We start from the raw sequence: 26337 nt of genomic DNA on the forward strand, positions 1-26337 counted from the left end.
ATAACACAATATATCATGATTTCAGGAAAAATAAACTAGCTGAAAAGCTACTCTAATGACATCGTTAAATTATCAAATAATATATTTCGTTCGCTATTTACGTCATTTTATATAAATTCCCACAGAATGCTTAGGTTCGAAAGACCGAAACATTTTAATGAACGAATGCTAAAGGCAATCGAAGCGAATGTTAACGCCCAGTAACCCACAATATTCGGCCCACTGGTAGTGAATGTTTCGTCTGTAATACGGTCGCGGCATAACACTAGTTTCCTTGTGCAGTGTTTATTTATATTGGCACTTTGCCAACGATGTCCGCCCGTCTCTCTACTCTTTACTCGTCTACAGCAAACAAGAATATAGTTCTGTATGCGCCCACGCCCATTTTCCATCTATATCAATACTATCGTAATGTATCGATCGACGTATCGATCAAGACGACGCATCGGCCAGATTACTGCATGTTATGTGCATGTTACGTCAAAGTTCGTCACCTGGTTCTGGTTCGTCATAGCTCTTATTTATTCCTTGGGTCAGCTATTAAACACTTTTTAGGGAAAAAAAAGCCGCGTGGCTTACGCTACCGTGTCCATGGTTGTAATTTATTTAAGATTTAAATATTACAGTTACAGTACAAATAAACAGGAAAAGCTACTTGTTTACCATGTCGATTTTATTGAGGAAAAGTCTACAATCTACATAATGAAATAGTATGCATGATCTAAACTTAATATTTCGAATCAAAATATATTGTTTTGTTTTTTCAGCGTTAAAAGTGAAGTTAATGATGCGGCGTCCGATCAACCAGTTGGTGGCTCAAGGAATTATGCCGCGTGAGTGTTCAAATTCCTCTTTTACTATCAACAATATGGTAATAAAAGGTACTATAACAGAACAATTACTAATCAACTAATCATGTAAATGACGAGTCTTGGTTAGGCGCCCAAACGCCTGCGCAGCTCCGCTCCCGTCGCAGCTCGCGCGTGGGCGGAGGAATTTTATTTACGGGCTAAATGCCGCGGCTAATGAGATTTTCTAACCGATTGGCAAAGAAATCAACATTTTTGTCATTATAAAGTACGAGAAAATAAAAGCTAATTACTGGAACGTCTTCAATATCTTAATCCATTATCTTACTTACAGCGCTCAAAACGCCCCCAGCGTATTTTAAACAAAGAATGCAATTGGAAAGAGCAAAAACAGGAGATTTGCTTAAAGCTAAGATTCAGAGTCGACCCGATCGTCAAGAACTGGAAAGAAGACATATACTAGAACAGGTTAATCTTTATTTTATATTAATACTAATTAAATATTATTATAAGTATTATAAATCATTAATGGTTATTAAATATATTTTTAGGAAAGCCATGTAGATCCAAGTTTAGCGGAAAAGCAAAGAATGCTTAAAAAGGCACGTTTGGCAGACCAATTGAATGATCAATTGTCGCATCGACCCGGGCCACTTGAACTCATAAAAAAAAACATACTACATACAGAAGAGAACATTGAAACTGCAGTAAAAAGCGGCATACTAGCTTTTAAAGCTACGAGCGAAGGCTCCTCCGGCCGGCCTCAGCATCCATCGTCGTATTGCGGCCCTTCAGAGGAGGTATCGCCTTCGCCGTCGCCGCCCTCTACTCTCTCGCCGGTCAGCAGCACATCGTCTTCTCAGCATCCGGCGCCCGGTAAAGATCCGACGAAACGTAAGAAAACCAAACAGAGTAAGCAGTTAAAGTCTCGTTTTAAGTTTCACGAGTACAAAGGTCCGCCGAACGCCCAGAAGGCGTCGTCGCCTCCGGGATCAGTGGAGACGCCGTACAAGCTGCTCCTCCAACAGCAGCAGCTGCTGCTGCAGCTCACGCTGCCCGCGTCGCCGGCGCCGTCCCCGGCCGCGTCCGACTCGTCCGACGCGCTGGGCGCGCCGCCGCCGCCGCCGCTGCCCCCGCCGGCCGCCTCCCTGCCCACCATCTCCTTGGCTCGCTTCGAAGACATGAAGGTGTCGGACCTGCGTGCGGAGTGCAAGAGGCGTAACCTTCGCGTGTCCGGTCCCAAACCGCAGTTGATCGACCGCCTGCGTCCTTATCTCTTAGAGATGCAGGAGGAGGCACCTAGGTCACCTGTGTCTGTCGCTTCGCCGGAATCGAAGGCTGAATCCGAACCCTCCGAGGACATAGTGCAGTCGCAACGGCGACTTATAGAGGAACTCGAGCGCCAACTCGAAGAGTCTAGGCAGCAACTCGAGGCGGTTAGACGAGAGGCCACCGGCGCGGCCGCTAGTGATCAGAGACGAAGGCTCATTCAGGCTCATTTGTGCGTCACCCAGCTGCGAGCAAAACTTGATGCACTACAGCAGCATCCCGCACCTCCACCGCCTCCGCCGCGTTACGTTATTGCAGCTTCTGATGCCGCGCCCGAACGATTTCTTCGTCTGTTTACAGTCACTCCGCCGACTGCTGCGGGTGAGGTCACCGCTGATGTTACGTCGTCAAAGTCGGGAAATTCAGCGTATATTTTGAATGGTGTAAAAGTTGTTCCGATAGCGATCCTTCCAACGACACACTACGAGCCCGAACATAGCATTCCCGTTCCTCCACCGCCGCCGCCGCCACCACCACCGCTGCCACCGGTATCACATGCTGTTGTCGCATCTTCTATACACGATAGTGCCGAAGATAGTCAGATAATGGATGACGTCCTTGAAATACTTGTAGAAAATGGAGAACTCCCGCCCTCGGCAGTCGGAGATGTAACTCCGAACCGATCACTAGACGCCGGTTACCTCACTGGTTCTAGTGAATTCACACCGACCGATGTACTTAGTGATGAAATACTTGGAGATTCTCACGTCCGCGACTCACTCGCAGCAGACGAATTACAGAGAGAGCTTAATGACATCGAGAACGAAATTATGAATCACGCGGATTTAAATTCGGTTAATAGTCGATGTGATGTCGATCACACTGTTACCGATATTGATTCTGATTTAAATGTCGATCTACTAGCAAATAGCGAATTTAATGCTAATTTCTGTAATTCGGATTCGACGTCAGACAACCATGACGACTTCTTCGGTAGACTGCTAGCCGGTGACACTCATGCCGCCATGGACATCGACGACGACGTGCCCGAAAGAATGAGCATGACCCCGCTCACAAACGGAGACATTTTAGATCATACTCGAACAGGCTTCGAAGACATGAATGACTTATCGTTACCATCTTTACAAAACGAGGACACGCGCCACCATTCCTTCGACGAGCGTTCTTGCGAGTTCGATTTTAAAGATTTCGATCTAAGTTCAAACATGAACGTTGACAGCGATGCCTACGACTACATGAACCACGAGCTGATCCCGAACCTGTTCCGGCGCGGCCACGTGCCGCAGTGCGACCCGGTGCTGGGCGGCGTGCCGGCGCGCCCGGCGCCGCGGCCCGCGCTCAAGCACTACTCGTGGGACAAGATCGAGTTCGACGCCACCTGACCCGTGCTCGCCTGTCTATCGCATTGAAGTGACGCTCTCTAACGATTCATACACTATGATCTCTCAATACAGCATATTGATGTAAGGCAGACGAATCCTCGTCTACGTGATTTATTTAAGTTTTCGTGCTCCCTATGTCGCCAATAAACTCTCGGCGTTTAGTATTTAGTTTAAATAGTAGAAATATTGAAAAGCTACTGGGTAGCATTTAATGTAAAAAACGCTAGTCTCGTGCAGTGACACGTTCTTCCAGGATGGTGACTTAGTAAGGACTAGACATAAACTTAGGCTTATTTCAGAAACACATAGTGTTTGCAGTGATGAGAGGACTGGACGTTATAATATTTGGTACTTAATATACGATTGTTTGTATTGCTAGTGGTTAAATTAGTTAAGTGATTTGTGTTTTATTTATTAGTGAGTGTTAAGCGTCAGTCACCAACACGTGTGTAGTGACATTCTTGGCTCACATATTTATGATAAATCCATTTATTTACTGAGGCATATCTACTTATATATATAATGAAAGTTTAAATAATACTCAACATAGTTGTGGATAACTGCATTCCGCCCGATGACTAAAACTTAGGGGAAAAAAATTATCATAAGGGATACTTTGTGTGCTTTTGAGATGGTTACAGCATCAAAACCGTTTAACTTTTATTATGAAACACAATATAACGTTTGTTTGAACTATCTCATTTGCATGCGTTACTAATTTCCCAAATCAGTAAGTGACATTCCAGTCTTGTTGAATTGCAAATTGTCTTACACGGAAGGGAATCCAGAGTTGAAAAGTCATTTCATAATAACAGATGAATGAGAGAGCAAAATGCATATTCACAAGTCATCGTCATGGGTGGGACCAGCTTGGGAACAATATTAGATATGAATCATTTAGTTAAAGTAGGGAGCTGTCTCCACACATATAAATCATATGCAAGCATTCCTAATTCATTGTTTATAAATTGTACCTACAACTTCCACTTATTGTTTAAGTTTATAGACCCTTCATAAGTTAGTGTGGTGTAAATGATTCAATAAAATGTTCTTTAACTAATTTGTTAAATATTTATTATAATCTAAAAAAGTTATTATAAATATTGTATGAACGTAACATTCTTGAAAAAGTATCATTCCAGTGTATTGTCTAAAGCTTAGGATAGGTGCACCTTTATCTATAATAATTATTATTCTTAAACAATGTAAGGAATGTTTGCATAGGATTTTGTTATATTATTTATTTATAGACCCCTCATTAGAGTACCTTCGTATTTTATTTCGGATTCGTTCAGATGCATCAATTAATTTTGTGTACTTGCGTTCATTTAGTTTTTCCGAACGGAAATGAAAATATTTTATTATTATTCGTGAATCGGAATTGAATATGCCATTATTTGCATTTATATTTTTAATAATAAAAACCGATAACGACAACGAATACGGCTTCGCTGCCTCAATGTGCCAATGTAAAATACTTTCAAATGAAAAAAAAATGTATTTTCCATGTAAGTAGTTTATTTTTTATAATGTTAGTTGTCTTTCTTTCGCCAGTGGTGTGAATGTATGTTGGTGGGTAATATGTGATAGTACTTTAAGAAATAATATAATTTTAAAGTACATTCACATATGGTATGGTGCTATATTTGTAAGTTATTGTATTTAAATCTTATTTCTGATGATTTTAAGCGAATATAAATTTGAGCCAATAAAAGCTAACAGAACATAAATCTTTAAAGAAAAGTTTCAACTTAAACATTGTAACGAATATAAAAATTTGGAAATAACAACTAAAGTCATTCAAATGTTTTTATTGCTTTACTAAAATTAAGTAATATTCCATAATCTAAGTGAATTAAAACTAATTTTAGTATAAATATTTGTTAAATTTAATTGCTCATCAAAATTGTACCTATCCATGTAACAAAATATTACTCTTTTAAGGAAAATGTTTGGTACATGCCCTAACCTAGACTTCCGTTAATTAAGTGTGTTTGTTTTATAAATTTTGGAGGGTTCGTTTAAATTTGTATTTAACAAGAAGATATTAAGTGAGATTAAAGTTTTGATATATATGTATGTAATCTATCTGCATATTTGTTATTGTTGTAATTATTGTAGGAGAGTTTTAACATTTGTTTTCTAATAGTTTTTATTCCGAAGTGATATACAGTGCTAAAATTGAATAATTTTAGCGGTTTACATTAAAAATAGTTATGGATAGTATAACTGGCTTCGTTATATTGCTTGTATTAACCGTACATTGTATATTCTCATGTAATCTTCATAATTATATTTTATACCAATTACTCTACCATGTTAAGACATCTGACGGTGTTGGCAGAGACAGACAGACCCAATATTATAGTCATGTGATAAGATTGTATTGATTAGTGATTCTGTACATTTTAATAATTTTTTACCTTGCCGTATAATGAAGCCTTGTAAATAATTACCAAGCCTTTACTAGTAATAAGGAATTGTTGAAAAAAAAGTTTTGACATAAATGTTGTTTTATTTATTGTTTAAATATAATAATTTAAATATAATCTCTGGGTATAAAACCGTCATTGTTTAAAAATAAGACCGTCGTAATGAAATCGTTGCCACTTTGCGAAATATTTAATTCTTAGCAAAAAATCATTTCGTACAAAGATTCGAGATTCGAACATCGAAAGATTTTAAACAAATGAAATATATTCGGTAACGGGATCTATTCTGAAGCTGGACAAGGGAATGGTTTCCTTGATGATGTAGGTACTGTTTTATAAAGAACCATACTTAGATACGTTTGCGAATTTTGGTAATAACATTTTCACCTTTGATAAATTTGTGAAAGCCTTTGAAAAACATCTAAAAAATGAACCGACAATAAAGTTAATCATCAGGAAATTTTAGATGAAGCTGAAGACATGTCGACCTTTATTGGTACCTTTTTTATGCACCTAATTCTTAAGGTAAAGGATTTGGATAACTTTAAGAAAACTTTTATCTAAGTAAGAGGTTTTGACTATAGCTTTGGCTAAATTGCAGTCATCAGAAACAATTAGGATTTTTAAAGTTTGTTCAGTCTGTTGTATCTGATTTTTTGTGTTGATCAAGATTATGTTGTACCTTTGCTACATTCAATTCATAAGAAAATAATCAAAAAACTAGTTTTATTCATCTCAAGCTTTGCTTGACTTAAAAATTAAAGAAAAATTGACGCAATATCATTGCTCGAAAGCTTGATTATAATATTGGCAGAAATCGCCACGTGTGGAAAAAAGGTTATGCCACTTTCAAATGAGGCTTTCATTCTCTTTTATTACATTTTATACATTTGGCCAATGATGTTCTAGTTAACAGATTTGTTATTAACGCGCAAAAAGTGAAGACTAGAAAATGTCCTAATTGGGACGTTTGCCTTTAGTCGTTTTACGTAGTAATACGTTATAACACATCATAATTACGTAGTAATACGTTTTGCGCAATTAAAACATCTAGTTGTCTCTTTTTTCTTATTGTTCTTATGAAGTTAACCTTTTTACTTGTAACGAAATGTATAAAATAAACGGTCCCCGGCGCGGCACACTTTTTTCTGCTGTTTAGTATGGGTATAACATATGTGTTTATTAGAATATCATTGCATTTAGCATACAAAAGTGAAGTAGATTAAAACAAAGCAATAATATAAATTACTTTAAACAAGTTACTAAGTTATAAACCAAAAATAGTTCAACTTCGAATTTATCTTTACATAAATAAATCACTAAATCATACATCTTGAAGTTAATTACTTACTCAGTTGAGCTTTAAAATCCAAATAAAACACAATTAATAACACTTGTAATAAATTATTATTCGCGCCAATATCGACCTTACAGTCCGCGCACAAAAAGTAAAATTTAGGTTTTTGTTTATTTTTAATTTGTTCTAGTCAGTTGTACGGATAAAGGAATCTCCGAAATATACATTTATTTCTTGTAGGTAGTGGATTATTTTTAGTAACAATTGTATTGACATTTAAATCATTCTCAAGCGCTGTTAATTTACTTCATTTTCTTTTTTTATTTAATAAATCTTACATGTAGCGAAAGTATCTTCTCTTTAACTGGGAGTTCCAACACTTCTTTTTGGTCAAGATTATTTATATAAATATAAATAAAATTAAATCTTGAACTGCATTCCATACTAACATATGAGTTGTAAAGTTAAATTGTGGTTGAGATGTATAATATTTTTTATATTACATTTTATGGATATATTTTGTTTGAGTCCAAATGCGTGTATATTGTTTAAAAAACAAAATTATAGAAAACATAGATACTATTGGTTCAATGATTTACAATTAATCTTGTAAAATAAATAAATAATCTTATAAAAACATCGCTATTTTGCAAATAATGCTATTAATTATAATACTAAAATTCGATACCTAGAATATATTTTTTAATAATATTATCTATAAATAATTGTCATCCCTAAAAACCTCGAATTAGCAACACTCATGAAACATCTAATATTAACGTCATTATATTATCTTTGATAACTAAAAAATCTTAAAATTTATGCATATTATATTTAAATAAATCTGAATGGTCGCCGATTATATTAACTATTATTGTGGTATTTGAGTGACATTTAGTTTCTAAAAGAGCTCAGTAATAGCAAAAATAGTGATGATATTGGCTGAAACTTTCTTGTTTTTTTTAGCTCTGATCGATAACGGTGCTATATTATTTCTTTTAGTTTACTATATAATAACATTATCTGATTTAGAATGCGATTACTTGAATGCCCAAGAGTGCTGCGATAGACTTAATTATTGGTTACTACCAAAATATATAGCTCATTCGTTTATTACTATTTTGTTACTACTCCATGGTCATGTCATTCTATTTTTATTTAATTTGCCCATGTTTATTTATTTAACATTCGAATATTTTACGATACCGCAAGGAAATTTAGGTGCATATGATCCTGCTGAAATTCATAACAGAGGTCAACTTAAAAAACATCTAAGAGATGTTATGATCTACATTGGGTACTACTTGCTATTTTTCTTTATTTATTTGTATTGTTTTATTTTGGCCTTGTTAAAAGGAGATCCTATTCGTCGTGGTAGTGATGACGAGATTGTGACGGAAATATAACAAAACAGACATGTCCGCCAACTCCCAGAACGTTACATACTCGGGATTGGGGGAGCAGGACCATGAACATACTGAAGGTGCTGTGACTGAAGTTGTGAGTGCTAAATGTGTTAAAGTACCACTGGACGAGCATATTTCTGCACTGATTAACAAAAATAATCTTGTCAGACAAGAAGAACCTTTAAAGTGTAGTAGTAATTTAATAGACAAAGTGATTCTAAACTATATTATTGTGAAGGAAATACTTAGTAATCTATCGTGGCAAGACAAGCTGCCCTGTGAATTGGTTTGTACTACATGGAATTCTGCTGTGCAAACATTAAGGAGGGAGCAATTAGGTCCTGGTGATTTTGTAACAGACTTTCGAACTCATTCTTTAACATGTGGAACTGTCTACAAACAATCTGGAAAATTCTACAATAATCCCTTGGTGGTTATGGCATTTGTTAATACATCTGGATTTAATATGTCCTGTCAGTGTAAATTAATTAAACCAAGTCCATGCCTTCATCCATGTAAAAAGGAACATTGTTGTAAGTTGAAGATATGTATTTATAAATTTTAATTATACTTTAATTTTTTCTTCTTTGTTTCATTAACTACTGTTTTTCAGTGATTGATGTGGTACATAAAATCAGCTGTGCTCCGAAGGACTGTATGAATATTATTAGATCAGATTACATTACATATATGCCTCTGCCACAGTCTATGACATTTGAACATACTCTTACAAACTTAAAATCACATCCATTTATTGGGGGATTATATATTCCAGTAATACCAGATGTAAAGTTTCATACAATAAACTTGAAGTCAAATGGTAATATGCAAGATGACTTCTATAATACTGTGGATGAAATAGCAAAAGAGAGAACCTTTAAGGGTGTCCTTGTATATGTTACCGATAAGTATCTTTTGAGATCTGTGGAGGATATTGTATTTTTAAATTATTTAAAGGATGTGTAAGTATTATGCTATTTTACTCCCACATTCCAATATTACATAATTTTCTATTCTAAAATTTCAATTGTTATTTTCATGTAGAAAATTGTTGTATAAATATTTAGCTTAGTAAGCTTACTAAAAAATATTTATAAAATAAAGTTGTAACATTTAAGATTTCTTAAGCGTTTTAAATTTGTAAAGAATGTATTTTCAGCTTTGGTAAACAAAAAAAAAACTTATAAATTAACTTGTACTAAAAAATTAAAACCTGAAATTAATAACTTAGTATTATATTAGCAATCAAACTTGTTACATTTTCTACTTGTACAATAAAAAAATGTTGTTCAAAAATTTATGTTAATTTTTTAGGCAACCCAATGTACCTTATGCTTTAGGGGGTTGTATCATTGAGGATACAATATTTGAACACAGGGATATTGATGGAATTGTGGATGCTGTCAATAAAGGAAATGACTTTATTAGTGAAAATTTGATCTCAATGGGTATATTTACTATCCCAAAAGAATCTCCATGCAATGAGTATAATTTTGATATGTATTCATTCATTCTTGAATCCTCAGACTGGACAAAGGCAAAAATACAGCAGGCTATTAATGAGGTAAAATCAGATTTTTATTGTTATGTACATGCATGATAACTATTTTTAAATTGGTTTGGTATAACAGATTATCTTTATAACCTTTCTGTATTAAAATATTTGAATTTTCTACAGTTTTCTAAGAAAGTTCCCAAATTTGAGTACAGTGTTGTAATCAAACTCTCCTGTGTGGGTCGGGATCAGAAACATAAATGGGAACAAGAATGTTTTCGAGCAGTTTTCCCGAACACAAGAATTATTGGGTGTTTTGGAAATGGTGAAATAGGTGTAAACCATCCAGCGAGGCCTCCACCAGTAGTACCAACAAACTGTGTCAAGAGACATCGACGTGATTCAGGACCACAGTTTGGCATTGTATATTCTTATTCTACAGTGTTTGTATACATTGGCTGGGGAAAAATGACTCCCCCTTAAGGAGTGAGGCCCCATATTTTATATAATTTATAGAATTATTGTGTACAGTGGTATTTGTTTATTTAATTTGTTGAGATACTTTACATAAGTATAATCAACATTTCTTGAATTGTAATTTTTTTGGTCATAAGGAGTTCAAAGTACAAGCAAAAACTTGACTAAGTCACCTCATATTTGAGGACAAAGGTTTCATTTTGTTTAATAAGGGTAATAAATATTTATAATATTTACATATAATTAAGAAAAATATTAGTAAGATTATGTATGAACAATATAGATTTCAAAAAAAAAAATTGTGATGTCAATCTCAGATTAATTTCACACATTAAGCTTTTAATTTGCTATATGGAAAGGATAGAGTCAGCCATATTTAGAATGTTTGCATTATGTTAATGATTATATTTGTATGAATTATAGTAAGTATATGTACTATAACATATTGTTGTAATCATTATTGTATTATGTAAACATATGAAGTGTGTTTAACAAATATAAGAGATATTTGCTAATCAATGATGTTTTATCTCTAAACATGTTCATTTTATTAATAAAAATGTCAAACAAATTAATATTCGTCACTTGTATTTTGCTTTCCATTCTCATGAATTTGCTTAAAATTATTTAAGTATCACTTACAAACTGGTGTTATACTTTAGAAGTCTTTGTATTGTTTTTATAAAATATCAATTTTTTTCATGTTAAAATGTGAAGTTTAGTTAAAATATATACATAACTTAAAAAGGTTGTCGCATGCAAAACCTGCATTGTCCACGTATAACAAAATATAATTTCTATGCAAATATTCGGCTATGCAATAAACGCGGACGGCTTTTAAATGGGCAGGACCTTATAACATACAAAGATTTAATAATGTAGGTATAGTATTATAAGTTATCAGTAAACTGAACATCAGAGTAACTCAGCTAGTACTAGCAATTTTAACTTCATAGCTATTCCGCAAAAGTGTCATTGTTTTGTCAAAAATGTCTTAATAAATAACGGGGACACGCCAACAGATGCGAAGAATGTGACGGTCGTTTTAAATAAACAGATTTACATTGTTCGTATTATATACAAAAATGCTTCTTAACGGATGCAGTATAAAATACTTCACAGGATAAAGTGTGATAGATCATTACTCTTTATATACGTCGAATCTTAACTTCTATTTTATACCAAAAGTTTAAGTAGGTATATCATGTTTAGAGGTGAAATATTATTTACTCTACTAACATATTAAGAAAATGCTGCTTTATAACATATTATGTGTGTAGTACATAAGATTACTCTTAAACAACTCAGTATAAGTCTTAAATTAGAAATTTGTAAGATTCATGTGAGCCAAAAAGAACCCAGTTAACACTAAAGTAGAATGAAATTTACAAATAAAAAATAATTCTGTGTAATTTATATATACATCTGTAATTGATCACGTTGCCACATGGCTACTAATAAATTAGTAATTAATCAAGTATTGTTGTTTTAACTATAAATATAACTGGTGCATTTAAATAATTTTTGTCTATAATTATAAAAATAAGTCATTGTATCGACATTTTTTAACATTCACATTTATTATATATACAATGAGAGTAAGAGGAATAAATAATTTATGGACAAACTACGTTTTATCATTAATTGTTGAATCATCTTTTTTAGTTTTTGTGTTTGCAACTGTTATTATTGTATTGTCAGCTCAATTTCTACGATTATGGAGTGTAGAGGTAAGGAGAAATGCCACAAATTTAAATTTCAAGTTATACGTTTAGCAATATGAACACACAGGAACTGCAGATGCTACAGCAACTACACTTTTTGTGTGTGTTTAACGTAACTTCGGAAGATGTGCGCATACAAAAACTCGCCGACACGATATTGTTAGCGGCTTCAAATCTCGTTACAATTTGGAAAACCTTGTCGGCGGCAATATTCAACTTCTTTTGCCAGGGTGCTTATATTAGTTAAAATTTGAGTATCACTGGTCAATCGAAATGTAGACTTCTTTACCTCTACACTGATACTCGGGTTAGACTCGAAGACGTCGAAGTAAAATTTATTTGGCGCCTACAATATTGGAAAGGCAATCCGCAAGAACGTAAATGATGGCTAAGAACATATTCACATAAGGTGCATACGTTAAGTGCTACTTAAAGTGCAGTGCCACTTGCAGTGGCGAGGTTCGAACAATTAGTAGCCCTTAATCTGAAATATAACTATGAAATGCGTATGAGTGCATAAAATTAGCTTTTAAAATTAGATTTTTTTTATGTGCCAAAAGATCTTCTAAAATCCCGATTTTTGATTTCTATAGGACTTTGGCTGTATAAGCAAATTCCGCACTAAAACCTAATTTCAAGTGATTTCGTTGAGTGAATTCAGTCAGATGAAGTTTTGACAGAAGGACTTTCAGGCACTAAAGTGATCCTAGGCTTCATTTTTATGGGATGTACGAAGTCTAATGAAAATTAACAAATAATTTTAAAAAGATCACTTTTTAGTGATTAATTTAATTAGAATTACTTAATCAAGATAATGTATGGAATACTTCAGATTATAGTATTTTCCAATCGCAAGAAAATTAATGCAAACAAAAACTTATAGATGACAACTTACATGATGACACACACATCTTAAATATTATTTCATGGTCTATTGGATAGCAATATGATCATCGAATTTTAGCGATTGAAAAAAACAGCATCATACGCATTTATTTAAATAATAATACATTACAATAGTTATCATACAGTTACGAATAAGTAAAATGAAATTGTATGTAAACTGGTGCAACAAACGGTGTCTCAAACAATAACGAACGCAGTCCCGACTTCGTTAGCTTATATTTTTTGAATCAGCGTGCAATTGCGTGCACGGTATGATGCACCATGCAATGTTTTGTAGATATTTTTCTTCAGATAAACGAATCTGATATATATCATGAGAAAAATCGCATCGCATGATTATAATAACCATTCAAATTATTTTTACCGCCGCCTTATTATTATACCTATATGTATAATTTAATTTATGCATTCATAACATTTTCTTTAAATAAAATTAGGTTAAAACATAATTGGTTTTACAGATGGCATAAAATACATGGACAATTTAACTTTTAACTTACAATATATACATAAATACCAATAGGTTGGAGTAGAGTTGAGTCTGTGTCTATACGCTGAAGTTTAAACCTCTTTTAGTTAAACATAATATGTTATGTTGGTATTTAATTTAAAATTAAAAAGTTTACTTAATGAAAAGATAACGCTACTAAAAATTTGTTATTTTATCGCAGAGCATATATTTATGTTCTACGGTCTGATATACTGTACAAATGCCATTGTCTTTTTATGTGACTTTTTCATAAATTAGTATTTTTTTAAAAACATAACAGTGATAAATGTATGTTAATGTTACTTACTTTTTTCCATATTAATGCAATATCATCGATTTAAAATCAAAAACGCAAAGAAAACATTTCACCGATCCTCTCTCCAATCGCCCTCTCAGTAGCAAATCGGTCGTCACTGCGACTCCAGTGTTCAGTAAAGCGCTCGAATAGCTGCACGCTTCCTAAGCTTAGCACGTTGTAACGATCGCGCGTGTAATCCGCATTAGCTAAAAATATTATCTAAAATATTAAAAGTTTTATTTTTATTTTATTTTCTAAATTTACTGGTGAGATAATTTGCACTTTTAAAATATTTACTATTATTAAATTTCAACTATAAATATGATTACAACAAATGCCTCTAATATTTTAAAGTGTATTAGAATAATTTTCTAGAAATAAAAACCTATAGAAATGCTATAAAAATTAACTACAATTAATTACGTTTTTTATTATAAAATACTTTACTTTGGTATAAATTAGTGCTATACATTTTAATTTAATAGAAAATAAATAACTCTAATGGATAAGAAATATTATAAGTTTATAAAAAAATTCAAATGTACAATGATAAATATAACAGATTTAATTTAAATTGTATGCATTTTTTTAACGAAATATTGCTCACAGATATTTTATTAAATGAAATGGACTTGTGTGGTAGATAAATAGGTAATTTTCTTTTTTGTTAAGAGTTTTTCAAGTTTTTACTTTATGTCAGCTGACCAGTTTTTGAATCCATTAAGAATCGACAAATAAGCGAATAGTATTGTGACATATTGTGTTATTACCGATTCACTTATTAAAACGTGCTATAAATGTAGCCCAAACAGCTTTGATCCGAAATAAAATGTTTTGTTAATAATATTTTATTTCATGTACAATTATCTTTTTGTATTGATTTACGTTGAAGCATTGATAAATAATGATTGTAAAGGAAATCATCCAAGTGCATGTAAAAAATAGAGTAAATGCAATCCGCCTTCATATTTAGAGTATTTATTTATATCAAGAAAAGAAATTCATACATATCACTTACAACAATAAAAAAATAACATATTTATAATATTTTCTTTAGATTATTTGATAGCAAATATGTCTGTTATGATTCTTATTCATCAGGAAACAATTCTAGCTTTACTATAAAAGCAGTAATTTGTTGTTAGATTTATCAAGGTACTTATATTATTAAGTCTTTGGCAGCAGAAACCAAATAGCATCGTGTTTAGCTTGTTACTCGACTGTGTAAAGTCGGTAAATTTTGTGGTGCCAAGAAAGCGCTATCCCAGCGGATAATTTTAGTTGACTAAAGTCAGGAATAGAATAAGAATAAATCATAGTATCTTTTTTCAATGGAAATTATTGAGCTCAAATCTTACAGCACCGTTTTATAATATTTTATTTAGGTAGGCGGACTGGCAAAATGACCTGTTGGTAAGTGGATTTCCTCTGTCCATAGACATCGGTAAGAAGTATTAATAATTGCTTATATCACTTATTTACCACCAAGCTCGGGAATTAATATTTTGTGACTCTTTTGCCGCTAGTTTACACTGGCTCGCTCATGCCGGACCACAACAATACAAACTGTTTGGCAGTGGAAAATAGTGGGTACTACCGTGACTAGTTTCTATATGACGATTGTATTAACGTATGAAAAATAAATAATAGCTGGGGCAGTAACACTATTCATGAGCCAATAAAATGGGCAAAAATGAAGCTAGAAATATACCTACTCTACTGTTACTACATATCTCTAAAAAATGATTTAAAAGTCTTTGTTAACAGATATCGACAATATTTTATTTATCTCTTCATATAAAATTATGTTGCTCGTAATATTTCATCTGTGTTGCTTCAGCTATAGTCTTGTTAGAGTCATGTAAGTTAAAATATACTTTTTTCAGAAGCTCCAGTTTAACTACTGCGACTGCATGAATATAACGTAACACATCAATGATTATTGAATGATTAATGAACTATTGTGAGTGGACTGTTTTATTGTGAAACACGAGCGGATGGACATACTTTTTGCGTATAAGTATATTGTGAATTGTGATTCCGAGCTCGTTGGAAACAAACACAAGTGAAAGTTGTAATTTTTTTTGTGGGACATTCGGCAAAAGTGAAAATTCCTAAGAAACAATGGACCACATCTTTCGGCAACGTAGGATTAGCGTGCCTAAACGGTAAGCATTAAGTATTGATATTTTATAATTAGAAAATAATGATGTATGTCCAATAATTAAAATATATATACGTTATTTTTTTTGGTACAATGAAAAAAAACCAGTTAGAAGCAGACTTTCATACGCTTCTTTATAATTCAACCAGTATCTGTTACAAGAAAATACAAAAAAGCAAAACTTGTAGGTTTAACTAAACCGCGAGATATAATTGGTTATTATTTAAATAAATCAAAAAGCAAATAAATTGTTGCTAAGAAAAGAAATACAAACATACGACGAAACACAGAAGCGTGGCAGGGTAATTAAGGTCTACGTGTGCGCATCTGCTCAGATACCCTCTTTGTCGCGGAAACAGCCTGATTTCCACCCGGACGCGCACGACCTGAACGAAATGCAATTACCTTCGCTATAAACAAAATTAATATTGTCTTGGAAAACGTCTTACGATTTTTTTTGGTAAAAATGTTAATTTCATTAGTTTTTCTTTTACATATTTTAGCAGTTTATAAATAGTTGGCATTTTAATTTAAAAAAAGTATTTTTTTTCTTACAAGTAATTTAATATCATACTAGCTGAATCTGCAGTTTCACGCGCTTGGATTTCAGTCTGTGGTGAAAATGCTTCAAGAACTCTTCAATAATTTCATCAACAAAACAACCATTTACTCTTTTTTTTCAGTCAACGGGCGATAAAACAATCAGTTAGATATATAGTACAATCAGTTTAGAGGTTTGGCCATAATATATATAAAAGACAGTTGGTTAGGCCGAGTTAGTATCGCATTATAATACTGTCTATAGCACAGATTATATATTCGAGCATTATGACATGTTCATCAAAGTTCCGGAGTATATTTATTTTAAAATATGTATAATAAATAAGTAAGACCGTAAAGTATGAGATGTCGTAATACGCATTTTAATACTTACAGACTGTATATTCTGCAATGTATTCGAACTAACTCTAAAAATGTTACGTTTTAACTTTAACGATTGATCATTTGAGGCTTTCTATTTTTAAAAGGATATGACATATGTCATATCGAACAAATGTATGTAAAAAGATGTATGTATTGTATTATATTCTGCATTTTCTTATAGTTATTACATTCATGTAGCATGCGAGGAAACGAACTAATATAACATCTGGTTACCATTATATTGATGGTTCAGCACAATTAATCGCAATATTAGCTATTAATATTGTAGATGCATATAAATTATGAATATTCATTCATTTCATTCAAGTCATCTTATTATTCATTATAATTATATTGCAAAGTCATTAAAGATACATTTTCAAAAACATTTTACAAACTTAATCGCGATCGGCATTAATCCAACAACAACAACAACAACAGCCTGTAAATTCCCACTGCTGGGCTAAAGGCCTCCTCTCCCTTTGAGGAGAAGGTTTGGAACATATTTCACCACGCTGTTCCAATGCGGGTTGGTGGAATGCACATGTGGCAGAATTTCTATGCAATTTGTCACATGCAGGTTTCCTCACGATGTTTTTCTTCACCGCTGAGCACGAGATGAATTATAAAGACAAATTAAGCACATGAATCAGCGGTGCTTTCCTGGGTTTGAACCCACAATCATCGATTAAGATGCACGAGCTTAAACCGCTGGGCCATCTCGACTCTTTAATCCATTAAAACAATTTTTGTCAATTCATTTAGTATATTTTTAATTCCGACCTAGGTTAATACATAAATTATTAAAGTTAACATGTAATGAAATAAATTTTAATCACAAAAAAAGAGATCGCGATAGAAATTGATTTAACATTAAAAACATAGATTTCCTTAAAGGTGAATGACATAGAAGCGACAGTTTTTTTTGTGCAAGAAACCTGCGCATGATCATTGTTGTTGACAATGAAGAGTCGCAACACAAGAGTTCCTACACACGGCGGTTTTATTATTTATGTAAAGACGAATCGAATAAATTTTTATATATATATTTAAGTTTGACGATTTGATAATTCGTTCTAATTTTTTTTTACCAATACTGCAATATTTTTAGTAAGGATTTTTTTTTAGTAACGATAGTGTCAATGTTGTTAATAAATAGTAAAGTTCTCTCAAAGATCATAATCTTGTCGATTATTATTTGATTCTCATTGATGTTTCATTTTCGTATTATGTATTAGGTTTAATTTTCACGTAAGTTATTACTTTATATTTATGAACATATACGGCTATTTTTAGTTTTGAAGCGAAAGGTCATTTCTACAGGATTACCAGTTTTGTGTTCACATTTTCCACTTTTGTTCGGATCCCATAAATATCGATAAAGTCGAACCACGCACAAAATAAGGACGAGACTTGCCGCAATGGAAGCTGATACACTATAATTTATTACTTGGAGACATGCCACTGAATATTAGAAAATAAATTTTTAAATGTTTCTTAATTTAAAATAAATGTAGTTACTTTTTCTTGAAATATATTGACGTCAATATTTAAATACAGAAAATCAATCGCAAAGTTCCTTCTTTAAAATTGTTTGAAATATAATTCGTAATTAGAGAGAAGACAGATTATAAAATATAAATATACTATATTCATTTCAGAATTAATTTTATAATTTAGCGACAAATTTAACAACTTAAGTAACGTTATAAATATATTTATAGGTAGGTAATAGAATCAGTACAAATATATTTGTACTATTTGTACGAATAGCGAGTTCTTAGGTTAGTAGGAACTTAGAATCAAGCCTTCGACATTATGAAATTAAGAAGGTACTTATTGTTATTTGACTAGTTAGGTTCTTATTTATTAATTTCGTTATTAATAATCACGGTCATATTTCGTGTTAATGTTACAGAGCCTTAAAAACCTTTTTCGAGTGTGAGAAATGCAATGATAAAATAATTATCTCATTTACAGTCTATTTATTCAGAGCGTCGTTATTAAGATGGATGGATGAAACTTTCTAGACATCATTTTCTCTAGATTCATTCACCGTGCTCCACATTTTTATCACTGAGCATAGTTTTTATGCTTATTTTTTTTTCAACGAATAAGAAATTACTACTGCACTAGCATTATATTTTACTGTTATTCATAGGTAGAGTTAAACATTAAGAATTCTTACTACTCATGCGGGTAAGAGATGTTAATGGGATGATTCAATTTAATATATACATGTACCAAAAATATAAACAATACCCACCTTAAATTTAGTATAGGAATAGGACCATAAGAAATCTTTAAGGAATGATTTTTTTTAATTATTCAAACGTAACGTATTTTCCGTAATTTCTTTATATATCGACAGTTAGTCAGCCAGCTACGCTTCACTTGTCCCCTCGCTGCGTGGCCAGCGTCTTCCAATAATTACCCTACTCGTCCACTTACCAGCACTGTATGTAACTGTGATTGTGGCTCAATGATTACTGTTGGACCTGACATATTAAGTCCAATATTTACTTACAATATTGTTTTTTACATATAAATGCTTTGGATTTTAATTTCGCAATCATTATCGATAAGCCATATAAATATTTATAAAAATTAATTATACCTTCGACTCACGTGAGTTTATTCGCAATGTTATTGCACTAAGCTGTGGAAAACTAGAAAAGCAACCTAGAAAGTTTATGATCTGATCTCATTTTATTGTAGTCGTAACATTAACTGGTGTAATAGGCGGTTTAGTGAAAAGAGTGCGCTGGGATTGTAGTTGGATAGGAAATTGGGTATCAACAAACAGTTACATTATTTTGTTCTCGAGGTCAATACACATTGATGTTTTTTTTTACCACGGAGTCACCGTTCGATGTGTATTCTTGTCGCTTTGCTCATCGTAATTGTCACCGCTTATTTGTACAAACTCGGCTATTAGGTCGTCTCGATCGCGTCTTCTTTTCACAATCAATCGATAATTTTCGGTGTGGTTAGCTTCGATCTGGTGAGAATATATAATAATAGGCTGACTTGCCAAAATGTTATGTTTCGCATATGAGTTTCCTAATGATGTTTTACAGCGCTGAGCACGAGATAATCTTAATGGTGCTTGTCTTTTTTTGAACTTGCGAACTTTATATAATATAAAATTAACTGTTTTATCCACTGGTCATATCACCAGTATTATACACACACATAAATAACAAAATAATGTAATAGCGTGTTTATTTTTACTATAACTTTGAAATATGACTTAAGGAATTTCCTTTTTAATATCGGCGAATGTTTTTACGGGCTTCAACAGGTTCCATGACCAAAGTCCAGGCGCATCACACACTATTAAAGCTATGAATCACATGTAACACACACAAGAAAGAGTTAAATTATTATTATTACCATATGTGTGCATTTATCACTCTTGAGTTATTGGTCTTTTTTAACTCGGGCCCTTAGTATGTATGTTGGCATTGATCCTACATGCATAGTAATCTAAGATAATGATATTTAACTATAGACAATTTTACAATTTTTAATGTAATTGCTTATTTTCTAAAAAAGCACCTGTAGCTTTAAATTTAGTCATAAACCAACAAGTATGTATATATACAGGGCCGTATTTAGGGGACGGCAACCGGGGCAACTGCCCTGGGGCCTCCACATTAGTGGGGGCCACAGATTTCAGCAAGTTAAAAAATACCGAGATATAGTCAAATTATAACAATATTACTATTTACTACTAATATTTTAAAAGTTACCGATACAAGTAAATAAATCATAGCTTACTGATTGAAATAAAAAAAAAACTAATTAATTCATAATAATATAATTATTAGGGTGTTCACGCTTCTGTTTGTCTAGGACCCCCACTGCTTTGTGGCCCCGGGGCCTCTTGACCTTTAAATCCCACTTTATATACATATGTAGTATATCTATGTATTATTATACTTTTTATATAAATATAAAATACATGCAGATTACTTTCGAATGTGTAATAATAGTATTAATAATTACATATAAATAATCCACAATTATCTTACTGCTAGGGCAAAGACCTCTATCATAAGTTATCACTACCCTTGTGTGAACTAATGGGGGTCCTTAACCCCGAATTCGAAAAAGTCTTACTCTAAAAAATATAAGAAAATATAAATGGCTCCTTTAGTATCTCCATCTGAATGGAATAAATGTTTTTTGATACGATTCCAATTGATCTCGACGCGATGAAAGTTGCATGTTCGTTTTCTATTAAGACGATATAACTTTCTACGTCTATTCACATTCGACCACGTTAATGACAAGTACGGGGTTCGAATATCATTGGGATGCGATGCTTGTGACCCGTTTAGTCTGGCTTTCTTGACACGTGCATCAAAATTTATGTGGACAGATTTTTGTATGTTGACATATTTAACACTGGTACTTGAAGCATCTGATCTCATATAAGTCATCAAATAAGAAATCTCTAGTCATACAGCGAATGAATGGTCGAGTATGAGACAATTCATATCCATGTTAATTCTCAGTAAACACTGTCATGCTTACTTGATTGCAGACGCGGTCTAAAATAGTCGGTGGTACTCGATGTACCGCCGCCGTTCGATGGCCGCCTTTATTGTGTTCCATTTATTTATATCATTTATATCACTCAATGTTTAATTTCGTAACACCTATTTTTACTGAATTATTTTGATCAAGAAATTAAATTAAAGAACCTGTTATAAATAAAAATACATTAAATGAATTGACCTTAACAAGCTTAAGCAGAATTTTACGCCTGTAAAAAAGACTATTGTACAGAAAGTGGCGCGTGTAACTCAGAAGAATTATCAGCTGAAGTATCGAGATCTGGGGTAGGAATCGATTTTACGCGAAAGCGCGTTATCGATAACGGGTTCTTCTATTGAATCGGAAATAGATTTAAAGGTTTTATTCGTTTTGAGATTATCGCGGTCACAGCACGGAAAATAGAATCGAATGATTTGGTTAACTTACCGGTTGTTACCATGAGTAACGATTCAAGCTAATTGACTGGACGACTTTTTACGTGTCTAATTTGTTCTGTGATAACATTTTTAGAAAAAACCACTTGTTATATCGAATGAATTGTTATATTATGTGTACCTATATTTTGAAACGTTAATATATCAACATTAGGTTATATGTATAAAAATAAGTATATCCTTACAAATCTAAATTAGACATGAGTATAAATTTCAATGTCATAGTAAGATCAAGATTTATTACAAATACTCAGGTAACATTAAACTACAACGGACAACTTCAAATGATTGTTAGATATTGATTATTCTTCGGTTTCTATATTTACATATAAATAGCGTGTTATCTGATTCGGAAATGTCTTTCGTTTTGTGCATCATAGCGATAATACCACTGATTAGTAACACCTACGCATTGACAGATCTCCGAGTTCTTTATTCACTTAGCTTTGATAACTCGTTCCTAAGAATGAATAATTATATAATACACATAACATTACAATTTAAATACATTATATGACTATGATATTTAAAATTGTATATTTATTTAGGAATACATTTTTCTGGTTCAGGTTGTATTTAAGTTTAAATTCGACTTCTTACAATTTAATATAAAATAAATTTACAAGTTTTTTTCCTGAATTTCGGATAGGGCAACCGGGGCCATTTCTAAATACCTGCTGTTTTAAAAATTACTGATACAAAGAATTAATAAATTCTTTAAAATGATATTGACTTGACTTGATTGATGATGACTCTCTCATCACACATTAGATTTCGTTTAAAATGTTCCGAAAAATATTACGAGTGATTATCGTATCGGATGCAGTAAATAGGCCTCAGTGTGATATGAACATCGCAACGTCCGAACAGATAATCTGTTAATCAGAGCGTAAGTAAACGTGTTAAGCCATTTAGGTGCTAAGTTAATGACGATTAAGAAACCGCTTGACAATGGTAGTGTTGTCAGAAATTTCCTATTACGGTATTTAAACTGTTATATGCAAAACAGACTTTTTATTTGGTTTGCACTAATCGTCCAATATTTTAAATAATTTATGATGTAATTACAAACACAATTTTCTTCGCATTGCGTCTAAAACACATTATTTAAAAAAAATCTAATGAAGAGTCCTCCCTATTAAATCTCCGATTACAATGAATTTGAAATTAATATCATAATTTGCTGACACATAGTTATAGGCATTCCTTAAAAACATTGAGATTTCTCGAAATATTGACTACAATAAATATTGGTATCGTTAAAAGTTCATCTTTAAAATACTATTGAACATGTTATAAAGTTATGTTTATAAAGTTACCATAGATTTATGCCATTGCTATAAGCAATATATTAGTATGTATATATTAGTATGTATTTTACCTGGTATAATACGCTGGTGAAATTCAAAGGGCTCGACACCACTGGACATATTTATATCAATGAATAGCGTCCAATAAAAAAGTAAAGAAATTGATTGAAAATCGAATTGCATGGCCCCATATTCAAGAACAGTGCAATACATTCCAAAGCGTATTGAATCATAATGTCTTATTAATTTTTTTTAAAGAAACTGTATTTCTATTCTTGCGAGTAGAAATGTACTAACTAGTTTTTCATAAATTTTTTTTTGTACTAGACCGCCTGATCCATATATTTGAAAATGTAGTCACTACCATATTAATTCTTTCACATGGCTTTTGATCTTGAATAAAGGTATTTTATTATATACTTTTTATCAGACCAATCAGTTTTATTTTTTATAAGACCAATAATATCAGTATACGTCAGTATTAAAATTTTTTAAAAGGACCAAAGGACTCTTTTATTACCTTTTAAAAACACATTTAGTTTATTTATCAATAAATTTATACATTTTCTTCGTATATAAAATGCTTTTGTTTAATGAGTATTTATTTAAGGAACACGCGTACATTAAGTTAAATGACTTTGATTTTTATTTAACACGGCAAACACGTAATGGTTTTTTATATTGAGTACGTGATGAAGCACGTTGGATCTAGATTCGAATCCACGACCCCATTGTATTTTGGCACGTATATTCATGGAATTTGGTTATTGCCAGTTACGACTCATGGACCGCATGAGCTTTAAAAAAGAAAGTGACAACGCTCTCTTTCTTTATTCCAAATTCCAGTCTCAACATTTACTAAATCAGACTATTTTTATTTAAATTAAATTTATGTTGTCAAATATTCGTAAACAAGATTGACTTTCCTACCAACATTTCACTTTTACGCACGGTCACGACAATTTTTTTAAACGCATAATATTAGATTATGGCAGCACAAAGCGTCGACTTTTGCCATTTATTACGGGCAGAGCATAACTTTCTTTTGGCGCTCTTTAATACTCACCTAACTATACCACCAGACCAGACTAAGCCTTGACCCCTACAATCATAGGTATCTACAACAAGACAAGGTAATAAATACCTTTCATATAGAAATAATTCTTCACCACTTCTTTTCTCGTAGTTCTAGTCTCGCAGTTTCGTATATCTTTTAAAATTTCTGTAATATATTGTCTTGATATTCTCATTCACATGACAACGCATACTATCCTGAATCCTAGACCGACGGCCAAGATAACTTTGCTTTATGAAGTTGCCTGAATGAAATATTAAAAATTTCTTAGTAGTAACCGGTTTGGATGTGTCCGTAAAGTCACCATATAAGTAATGCTCTGATGATACTTGTTATTAATTTTAATCGGATGAGTAACATACAAGAGTCTAAAGGACTAGATATTTTAACTGTTTACCACCGTAAGTCCGTAAACAGTTAAAATGTCTGGTCATTTGTTTTCAACCATACACTGGATTATACAAATATTAGTAATTAATAGGCCAAGGACTCCAAAAATATCACTCACTCTTTATTACACCATCTCATCTCATCACTCTTTATTAAATTGACTATATTACAGTAATAAACCGAGTAAAGGTCTTTTAATTACAATTCCATCCTAGATACTTTTTGTTATTAAACGTGTGCTCAGACTTATGCATATGAAACTGAGCACAAACAATAAAAACAACACTAATAGTTTTACAAGATAAGTTATAAGAAGTGACAGCGTATTAAATAATCTTATTTTCTCTTACAGCTTCGGTTAATTTAATTGATAGAAAAAAAAGTAAAGTAACAGCCTGTAAATTTCCCAATGCTGGGATAAGGCCTCCTCATCCATTAACGAGAGGTTTTGGAACATATTCCACCACCATGTTCCAATGCGGGTTTGTGGAATGCACATGTGGCAGAATTTCGATGAAATTAGACACATGTAGGTTTCCTCACAATGTTTTCCTTCACCGGCGAGTACGAGATAAATTATAAACACAAATTAAGCACATATATATATATATATATATATATATATATATATATATATAGTGGTGCTTGCCTGGGTTTGAACCCGCAATCATCGGTTACGCGTTCTAACCACTGGGCCATCTCAGCTCATTAGAAACAAATAATAGCGCAATATAATTGATTGTGCCTACGTGCATATATATACTATGTAACTTTTAATTGATATAGATATACGTATTGTTTGAGCATTATATTAAGAATCCATGTTATATTAAGGATTTATTCTATGATTTGATTTTTATTTGTATTTATATAAAATCGAATTGCAAAACATGTTTTATAGTTAATAAACATTTAAAGTGTAATAAATATGAGACACTTATATAAGGAAACTAAATACAAATAATTAACAATATTAAATACTTTATGTTTGGACGTGTATCATAAACAGAAACATAAGCTATAATTAACATTGCTTTTTTCTCGTTTAATAGCATTATTTGCACACTTTTAAGGAAACATAATGCACATTAATATTTTATGAGCTGTGACCCAGAACTTGAGATTTCTAATCTAGCAGTTAACCCAAGCAACAACGTATTGTATGGTAATAAATTGGAACCGTAAGAAAATACCAGCCATATTCATTTATCTGATCACAGTTAAAACGTTGCTCCGTATTATGACAAACGAGAGATATCTTATAAATTGTACATTTTAAAACGAGATTATGTATGCGATGCTTTCTTTACCAAATTGAATATAAAGATTTATATTAAAAAAAAAAACATTTTTATTGTTTGATTATACGATTTAAATAAAATATAATACAATTCCCACTGATACCACGATCCATATACACGTGATACAGTAAAATAAATCATTCAAATAGATGCTCGTTTGTTCCATG

At 32.3% G+C, this 26337-nt stretch overlaps 4 protein-coding genes across 9 annotated transcripts in view; all 4 read left to right on the forward strand.

The window, feature by feature from the left end:
• The window catches only part of LOC124536018, a 32774-nt gene extending 27720 nt beyond the window's left edge, over positions 1–5054 (forward strand). For all 6 annotated transcript variants that reach the window (XM_047112394.1, XM_047112398.1, XM_047112396.1 and 3 more), the window contains 3 exons: positions 768–833; positions 1144–1277; positions 1361–5054. In XM_047112394.1, the coding sequence (XP_046968350.1) occupies positions 768–833; positions 1144–1277; positions 1361–3481 (2321 nt within the window). In that variant the 3' untranslated portion in view covers positions 3482–5054. The remainder of the gene's footprint in view (positions 1–767; positions 834–1143; positions 1278–1360) is intronic.
• A 2934-nt stretch (positions 5055–7988) lies between these two features.
• Positions 7989–8616, forward strand: LOC124536188 (protein cornichon homolog 4). Its single transcript, XM_047112667.1, has one exon. It carries the CDS (start codon positions 8143–8145, stop codon positions 8614–8616), a length of 474 nt encoding a protein of 157 aa, XP_046968623.1. The 5' UTR covers positions 7989–8142.
• Positions 8617–8626: 10 nt separating this feature from the next.
• On the forward strand, positions 8627–11506 carry LOC124536187. Its single transcript, XM_047112666.1, has 4 exons — positions 8627–9149; positions 9230–9578; positions 9931–10180; positions 10295–11506. The coding sequence occupies exons 1-4, from the start codon at positions 8627–8629 to the stop codon at positions 10592–10594; spliced, it is 1422 nt and encodes a 473-aa protein (XP_046968622.1). The 3' UTR covers positions 10595–11506.
• Positions 11507–15892: 4386 nt separating this feature from the next.
• Positions 15893–26337, forward strand: part of LOC124536065 (heparan sulfate 2-O-sulfotransferase pipe) — a 62083-nt gene continuing 51638 nt past the window's right edge. The window contains exon 1 of the mRNA XM_047112494.1: positions 15893–16174. Within this exon, the coding sequence (XP_046968450.1) occupies positions 16131–16174 (44 nt within the window). The 5' untranslated portion in view covers positions 15893–16130. The remainder of the gene's footprint in view (positions 16175–26337) is intronic.

The sequence above is a fragment of the Vanessa cardui genome, chromosome 16 (genome assembly GCF_905220365.1).
Source record: "Vanessa cardui chromosome 16, ilVanCard2.1, whole genome shotgun sequence".
Lineage (NCBI taxonomy): Eukaryota > Metazoa > Arthropoda > Insecta > Lepidoptera > Nymphalidae > Vanessa > Vanessa cardui.